This window comes from Calidris pugnax, unplaced genomic scaffold, assembly GCF_001431845.1.
Source record: "Calidris pugnax isolate Ruff unplaced genomic scaffold, ASM143184v1 scaffold44, whole genome shotgun sequence".
NCBI classification, from domain to species: domain Eukaryota; kingdom Metazoa; phylum Chordata; class Aves; order Charadriiformes; family Scolopacidae; genus Calidris; species Calidris pugnax.
In genome coordinates, this window is record NW_015094506.1 from 2,471,711 (window position 1) to 2,480,203 (window position 8,493).

Sequence of the window (8,493 nt, forward strand, 5' to 3'; positions counted from 1 at the left end):
TCAGCCGAAGCACGTTGCTTAAGCCAGGGACCACCTGGCTGTAACTTCATCTAGGTGACAGCATATGCTTTTGTGACCCTCTGAAAGGTTGAAACCCTAAGCAAGCTCCCAGAGGTAAAGTGAGGATTTGTAAAGAGCAAGAAATCAGAGATGCTATGTTCTGGGAAGGAATTCATTCCTTCTCCTTTCAGAGACTGAAATTTTGTGGCCTGTGCCCTGACCAAAGACAGAGAAGATCACGCTGTTTCAGGACTGATTTTTAAGGGAGCTGGTGGCTCCTCCTCCGTCTCCACTGCACACAGCATAGCAGGGAGTGCTTTGAACCAGACCCTGCTCGTAAGTCCTAAATGTGAGCACCTCATTTTTCTTTCTCATGCTTGTCCTCACACTGTTTCTGGGAGATAAGGCATATTACTTTCTCCATACCAGAAAAGAGCAGCTGTGTCAACTCTATGCATCTCCCTGAGCCCTGACCCAGCCGCTTGCCTCTGTAGCACCCTGCTGCTGGGCCAAGATGTGACCCTGCCATGAATGCTCTTCACCCTGAGCAAATGTACCGAGAGACTGCACGCTGCTCATCCACCTTGCTTTCTGCATGGAGACAGCTTGAGTGAATATGCCAGAGGAGACTGCAGGACCCTGCTGCTGAGGCCCTGAACTGGGTGGTGGGATGGAGGAAGAGGAGGGAACGAGGACCCCAGAGCTCACTGTGGGGTATAACTACCCCTCTGACTAGGTCCAACCAGAGAAACTGCACAGTTCCCAAAGAGTCAGCTAGTCTGTTGTGAACCTGGGTGTCAGGGCAAGACTTTCAAAAACCCCTTTTCAGGCTCCAACCGTTTCTGACTAACGCTTGGATAGCCTTGAGCACAATGTGTCCCTCAGCCCCTCCCCCACCTCAGTCAAATCAGGTCACCTGTACCTCACTGTGGTACCAGGACGGGGAGAGGGCAACGGGCAGAGGTAGGCGCCTTGCTGCTGTGTCTGTCCCTCAAGCTCTCCCACAGGACACAGGTATGCCTCTGTAAACATGCACTGCAGAGACACCACAGCAGATTTGGGGTCTTAAGAGCATATGCTGCCATTGCAATGTTCCTCCTGGGCTGAGCAGCCCTGCTTTGCATTGCCCAGACGGAGCAACGCACTGTGCTGCTGCTGGGACCCAAGGCCACCCGCACGTGCTGCCCCTCCATAAATTAGCAAAGAGCCTTCCCTCACCATGTTCCCCCCAGCACGGCGGTGGCCATGGCCTTGAGTCAGGGAGTGCTTCTCCCAGCTCTGAGGCTCTGAGTCTGTGAAGTCCAGTAACCAGGTCATGACCTCGTGGTGACAACTGAGTCCCCCCAAGTCCCCTGGCTGAGACAGATGCCACATGCTGCTCCAGGCACAGACTGACACCGCAGGATGCGGGGTCAGATATGTGTGCAGAACACCTTTCCGCTTTCTCCATCTCCCCCACTTCTCACTGGAGCGCCTGTAAAGCCAGGAGCAAACACACAACACTGGTGCAGGAATTTTTATTTTCTGATAAACACATACTTTACTTCCCAGTGCAACAGAACTTCAGATGCATAGCGGTGGCTGCCAGAAACCTACAGATTGCAGGAAGTACTGCTCTTTATAGTTTTGCTAACACGAGTTCAGCAACTAATGCAGGTTTCCAAGCTGACAGACCCTGGAGACCAACCGGTTGTGTCCACCCCCCCCACAAAGCAAGGTAATACTGTGCTGGAAGCTGTCCACAGTAACCTGCTAACAGTCTCACCTGTGGGAGGAATGGGACACTGCACCTCTGCTTCTCATCCTGACATCCCTTTCAAACCATTTGAGTCATCCCTTCACCCTCTCATTCACCACGCCCCTCAACACTCCCTTTGCTCCTCCACATCCCTTCATCTCTGGCCATGCCATTTCCCTCTTGGATGAGGCTGGGGTTTGGGGAGACGGAAAGGAAAAGGGAATAGGGGTAGGCAAAAGCTCACAGATAACCTCTTGAACTATTTTTCCTAAGAAAGCAGTATATTTCTTTTGCATACATAAAGGCAGGAAACAATGGTTTATCATGGATATCACTCTGAGTGTCTCTACACTGCTTGGAGTGACTCTTGGCCTCTCATCAAAGCTTTCCCACACATCTTGGATGGCCAATTGTGAGATGTCCAAAACAGTGCTGGGGAAGCTATTCTAAGATGCATGGCCAGGCCTCCATCATGGTGTCCCTCTGTGCGTGTGTGCTAACCCTGGAAACCGAACTCCTTGTACTTGCTGGCCATATCATTTCGGAACAGTTCCAGGGCCTTCTTCATCGCAGCCTGGGAATCAGCCCCAAAGTCTGCGGCATGTTTTTCGGCAAGGACCTTGATAATGACTTCAGAAATGAACTGTGAGGAAGGGAAGAGAGAGAGAGAAAAACAGAAGGGACAGTCAAGGTTTATTTTCAGAAAAGCCAGACTAAGAAATAGGTTGCAGAGCCTGGAAATATCTCCGAGCTAATTCAGTAGCCCTTCCCGCAGTCTCTGGAGAGACAGTGAGGTCTAGTGCGCAAGGAGCCTGGGCTGGGCATAAGAACTGGGCTCTATTCCTAGCTCTGATGCTGATCTGCTTCATGACCTTGAGTAGATCATGGCCCTTCCCACTCTTTGTCTGCCTCATCCATTAAGGCTGAAAATTCATGCCCTGTGTTTGTACAACACTTAGTTTTGTGGGTCTTGGTCTCCAATGGATCCTCCAGGGCTTATGCTAAAATTGTACATCCCTTGTGTCCAGCCATTGACAGTTCTTATGTAATGTAGTTTCCCAGGCACGGAGAGGCTGCATGGGCTGGTTTATTACTGTCAAGGGTTGCTCAGACTGCGTGTGGTGTTTGGAATGGGAAATCTAAACTTGGAGGTTCACATACCATTCACATAGCATGAGCCCTCTCTGTGCCTCCTCCTGCCTGTACTCTGAGACCTCAGACTTGAGGGAGAGCTCACTGAAGTCCAACCAGCCATCAGTAAATAAAAGCACAGCTCTCAATAGCTGTCTTGCACACATTCACTACACACCAGACATAAAGATTACAAGATTTTTTCATACCTCTAGATATTTGACGGGGATTTTGTGCTTGGTGGCATGGGTTTGAGCCAGGGGCTTCAACTCTGACTCATGATTACCCTTCTGCTTCAGGATTTTGCCCAGCTGGGTAAGGACAGTAACTCCATGTTTCTTCAGATCTTCGGAGCCCTTCATCTGATCAGGGGTCTTCAGGCCTTTGAACTTTTCAAAGCGATCCAAGGTCTCAGGGTGATCCTGAAAGAGCCTGTGGACAAAAGCAGAAGGACTTGAGAGAGTTGTCATCCAGACCAGAGCTGAAGTCCTGCTGCTCCAGGTATTGCAGAGTATTTGGACAGACAAAGGTGTGATAACTCACTTCTGACCCCTAAGAAATCTCTTAGCTAGTCCCTGCTCATAGAGGCAACTTTAACTTGGGACTTCTGACACTTTAGATCTTTTCCAAATTACCACCATTCACAATCACTCCTTTTAGCATGTATATGTCAGGGAAGCATCTGACCCTACTTTGAACTCAGTTTCAATGTTTGTCATCCTTTGTCCCAGCTCAGCCCAGCTGCCAGGACTGTGGTTCCTCTACTGGGAACTGCGGTACCTCCGAGAGTCCTTGGGAGCAAGTGGATAACGAGAGTACTGGGCCTTCAGGCATGTTGGTGCCGTGCCATGCCATGCAGTGCTATTCATAGGCACTCTGATCCCAAAATGGAAATGAAATCAAGAAGGTGGAAGGGTGGCTAAAAGCCAGGCTAGTGTTGTCCCCTCTGCTTCCTCCCTGCTGCATTTCCTAGGAGACAGGATGCAGACACCGCTGACAATCAAACTAGTAGGAAATTTCACTCTTTTCCCTGCCAGAGTCCTAGAGTCGGGGTGAAAAGGGGACACTGCCTGTCCTGATTATTAGGAGCTGTCTAATAATTAGGTGTTGAGAGACATCAGCTCCCTTGCACAAGTTTATTTTCAGGTATGACATGCTCTGATGGGCATAATCCAACCAGTTGAAGCACCAGCAAAAGCAATGTCTGTCTTTACAACCAGGGCCCTACAGCTCACGTCCATGAAGCAGCTCACCCAAGTTACCTGGAGCATTGTCTGGAGCTCCAGCCCAGGACCTCAGCCATGAAACCAGCCTCCCTCTCATGGTACACTTGGTGGTCGCACACTTGTTTTGCCCTCAGGAGAGTGCTGGTGTTGGGACTACCACAGCTTGCGTCCCATCTAGAACTGGACATTCTTCCCAAGTACGTTGCTGTGAGGGCCAGACTCTTCACTGCATGATGGTTAAACTACACTAAGGAATAACCTCAAGCACATGGAAAATGCAAACTGTTCTGCAAAAAGATTCTGTAAATGAATGACCAGTCTTTGCTGGTGTTTCATTTCAAAGGTCTCCAAAGGATTTCTGTACACTACCAGGAGCTGAGCACACCACCATCTGCCTTTCCTTTTTTCCTGTATCTTTCCATGACACAGGTTGTGTCCCACATAAAGAGACAAAAAACCCTTGCACCTTGAAATGGGATGGAGTAATTTCTAAAAATCTTCCTTGATCATGCCTGGCTATGGCTGAATCGTGTCTGCCAAAGATTATATACTCCTGAGACTCTTGAAAATTCTTCCAAGGAGTATTTTTTTTGTTTCTTTTGGAAAAAATCCAATTAAATAAGTATTTTCTAAACATATTCCCAGGATATGGCATCTACCTAAGAAGCCATCACATTGCCATCCCTCCTTCCCCTTCAAATGGCAGCTGAATTGTGCCATGAGAAAGAAGGCAAATACAACAGCTCTCCGCTTTGTCTCATCTTTGAAAAAACTTTGAATGAACAGTGGATTTACCTGGTGGTTTGGGTCCCTTCCTTTAGCCATATTTAAGATAGGAACCCCCCGCCATGGAATGAATGCCACATCCCCACTGCTCTCCTCAGCGTCTATGACCTTCCAGCACATCGTACTGCACAGAGGCAGAGGGGGAGATCTGGAGAGAGTGTCCTCCAATCTCCATCCCTGATGGTCTTTAAGGACAGGCTAGGATCTGATTCCCACCCTATGTCATTTCCCACTCTGCAGTCCTGAGATCCCTTCCAGGCTGCATTTCTGTGACTTGTTGCTGGTGCCCAGGGTGTTCCCCACTTGGGGGACCAGGACCGCAAGGACAGCATGGGGGTGGGGGTCTTCTCAAATGGAGACCTCACGAGGCTCCCATTCTAATACCAGAATCATGGAGGAGGGCAGGGTGAAGGATGTGCATTGTTTCACACCCAGATCTCAAGTTCATCATCAGGAAGTGGACAAGTATTACCACCCAGATTTCTGGCCAAAAAGCAGGAAGGGCAAAGCTCTGGCAGGTGAGACTAAGGTGGGGAGGGGGAAACACTCGGGTACTTCACGGGTAATTTTACTGAAATCATAGATTCTGAGAAAATTGTCACAGAGGTGATTTTCCTCTCCTCTCCATCCTTGCCTCCCCGCATCCTTGCTGCAAGGCATCTGAAGGCCCAGGACACACAACTCGCTCCAGCATTTCTTGCCACAGTGCCTGGGCAATGGGGGTACGAGGCAGAGTTTTGCCAGCAGAAGTACAGGGACAACAGGGTCCCACCATTTTTGGAAAGCAGCACTGGCCTGCTCCTGCACCCATATACAGATGGAGAGACAGAAGCACAGCCACTTTACACAGGGAGTAATTTTTAACCCAGAAACCATAGCAATGGAAAAACCACCACCCTGCAACAAAGAAAGCAGCCTGTTGAAATAAACACTGCCAAACATGAGCTCCCATATTAAATATACACCTTCCTTGGTCTCGCATCAAAAGCTCTCACCTTTACTCTTAGGACGGAAGCTTCTTGCCTACCTCATTAAAACTTCATGGCCGTGGCCGGCGAGGTCAGCCTCCACCTTTCCCCACATGGTCAGGACCTGCTGCCATTCCTGATCACTGAGCCCCATGGTTGACTGAAGACAGGTCCCAAGTGCTCCCTGCAGTTGTGTGCCTTTCCCCAAAGGGTGGCTGGAGAGCTCACCCGTGGGATTTATAGCCCCTGCTCACAGACCTACACCTGTCAATCGTCAGCTGGATGTCTTGCCCTCTTTCAGGCTTGTCTAACCTAATCAGCCTCCCTATTTTTTTCTCGGAAGCTATTTTGGGTCAGGTGCTATTGTGGGTGCCACTGATGCCATCATTTCTGCTTTTCGTATTGGACTGGCACATATCCCACTCTAGACAGAAAGGGCACTGCCCAAACACAGTGCCAGGAGCCTGTCCTGGATTCCCAAGGACCCAGAGACAGTGTCAAGCTGTATGGCAGGAGATTCCTGAAGAGCACTGTCATCTGCAAGGCCACCCCGCCTCCCTCTCCCCTGGTGGGCCAAGGGCAGACAGGAGAAGAGACCAGGGTGGCTGGTAATGTCAGCTCCATTGCTCCAAAGGCCTTTCCTTTCCCATGTTGAGCTCACTCCCCTTTTTCCCTGGGGTAATGCACACCATTTAGTAAGAGAGAAGAGCACAGTGTTAGAAGAGACACGTCCTCAAGATCTAACCATATCCAAAGTGGCACAGGCATCTCCTTGGCCTCTGCAGGAGGGAGGAAGGGGATTAAAACTATATGGGAGCCAGTCACCCTGCACATGCTCTCCTGGGTTCTTCTGCCTGCCTATCTGGGGAACGGCCAGGATTAGCCACTGGCTGAGCCTGGACATCGGAACCAACAGACGTACAGCTGATCCAGCAGGCCAAGGCACAAGGACACAGCAAGGCTTCACCCAACACGCAGCCAGCCAGGGGTTAAGATCTCTGGCTACCTCTGTCAAGCCAAATATCAGTGTCGGGAGGAAAAGCCGACCGGGCTGACAAACACCATAGGTATGCTTTGAGACACCTCGCAGCCTCTCTTCTCCAGTCCCATCAGGATTGATAACGGCCTGGCACGCCAACGGGGTGATTAATCCCTTCCAGGGAGTGACTGCAGTCAGAGCACAGCCTGATAACAAAGCCCTGCTGTCCTGAAGCATGAGCCTACCTCTGGACATTTCCAAAGGGACACACACTGCAGGCCTTGGCAAGCAAGAAATGTCAACCGAGGGCTGAAGACACCTACTTTGGGGCTCAGGAGAAGAGCATCCAACCCCATGGTCCCTACCACAGCGCTGCAGGACCTAAGGTGCATCACTGCCTCTGCACCCATCCACCCCCTGCAGCATGGGAGCAGTCTCCTGCTCCAGCCTTGCCAAGGGGAGAGAAGTGCCCACGCACAAGGGGAATTGGGCAGTGAGGAGAACCAAGGACAGAGCCTCATACTTCTCAGAAACACACAGGTTTAAAGGGAATAGTTTGGGTAAGAAGGGTGGGAAAAGGCAAATGGAGGTGTCGGCTGGTGTCCAAGCCTAGAGGTAAGGGGATTTCGGCCATTACACGTTGCAAGCATGTTGGCTTCACAGCCAACTTGTCAACCAAGTCAACCTGTGACCTTGCAAGCCTCCTCTTCTCTCTCCTCTACGCACCAGTCCGCTTCACATCCCAAAATCCTCATCCTAAACACTTCAAGGCCAAGATTTCATCCTGATTTACCTGCTCAAACACTAGGCAACTACCAGTTACCCAAACGAAGCTAGTGGAAGCTAGGACACCTCCAGCTCTTCCTCATGTTGTTCACAGCGCTGGGCTGAGACAGGAGAGACCCTGTACCTGCAGCCTCAATCCCCAAGTACTTATAGCAATAAACAAGCATTTGCACCATCCCAAGCTCGGCCTTGGGTAGGATCCTGAATACTGACCTTACTGTTTTACACGCGTTTTAGACACGACAGAAATGTGCTCCTGGTAGCTGAGAGGCTGCTGATTATGCACTGAGCTCTGTCATATTCCCCAAGCTGAAACTACTCAGTTGCCATAATAACTTCATTTGGAGTTGGTCGACTCTCCGCTCTCCACAGCTTTCCCCAGGGCTGTGAAGCCAACAGTCTCGGTATGAACATTAACGTTAAATGGTCAGAAGGCTCTTTTTAGAGTATGGGATTCCATATTGCCTTTTTTTTTTTTTTTTACAAGTGAAGTAGTAATGAAATGAAATCATAAGCTCTTCTCCCTAGCGCTTAAATAAATAGTCTACAGAAATACTAAAAGCTTTAGAGCGGACCAGACCGCCCCTTAACCCTGCAGCTGCGAGAAGGACGTAAGATTTTTAGTGTCTACAGGCCTCTCCACTCCCCCTCGGGGCAAAAATCTATCACTTACATAATGGTCTCGGTAAAGAAAAACTGGAGAGAGCCAAGGGATGGGCTGCCTCCCCTAAAAAGGGCCGGGCGATGGACTCGCCCATGTCAGACACACACACAAGGCACTCACGCTAAACGAGCATCAAAACGTAGTGTTAATATTTTTGGCCACATTTTGGGGTGCATCGCTGGCGTGATGCGGGTCCTGTTGCAAAGTCCCCCCCC

At 50.0% G+C, this 8,493-nt stretch overlaps 1 protein-coding gene across 1 annotated transcript; it reads right to left on the reverse strand.

The window, feature by feature from the left end:
* Positions 1-1,501: 1,501 nt before the first annotated feature.
* On the reverse strand, positions 1,502-6,074 carry MB (myoglobin). The gene is made up of 3 exons (XM_014964335.1): positions 5,909-6,074; positions 3,079-3,301; positions 1,502-2,381 (listed from the first exon to the last, which is right to left on the reverse strand). Exons 1-3 carry the CDS (start codon positions 6,001-6,003, stop codon positions 2,235-2,237), a joined length of 465 nt encoding a protein of 154 aa, XP_014819821.1. The 5' UTR covers positions 6,004-6,074; the 3' UTR covers positions 1,502-2,234.
* Positions 6,075-8,493: the final 2,419 nt, after the last annotated feature.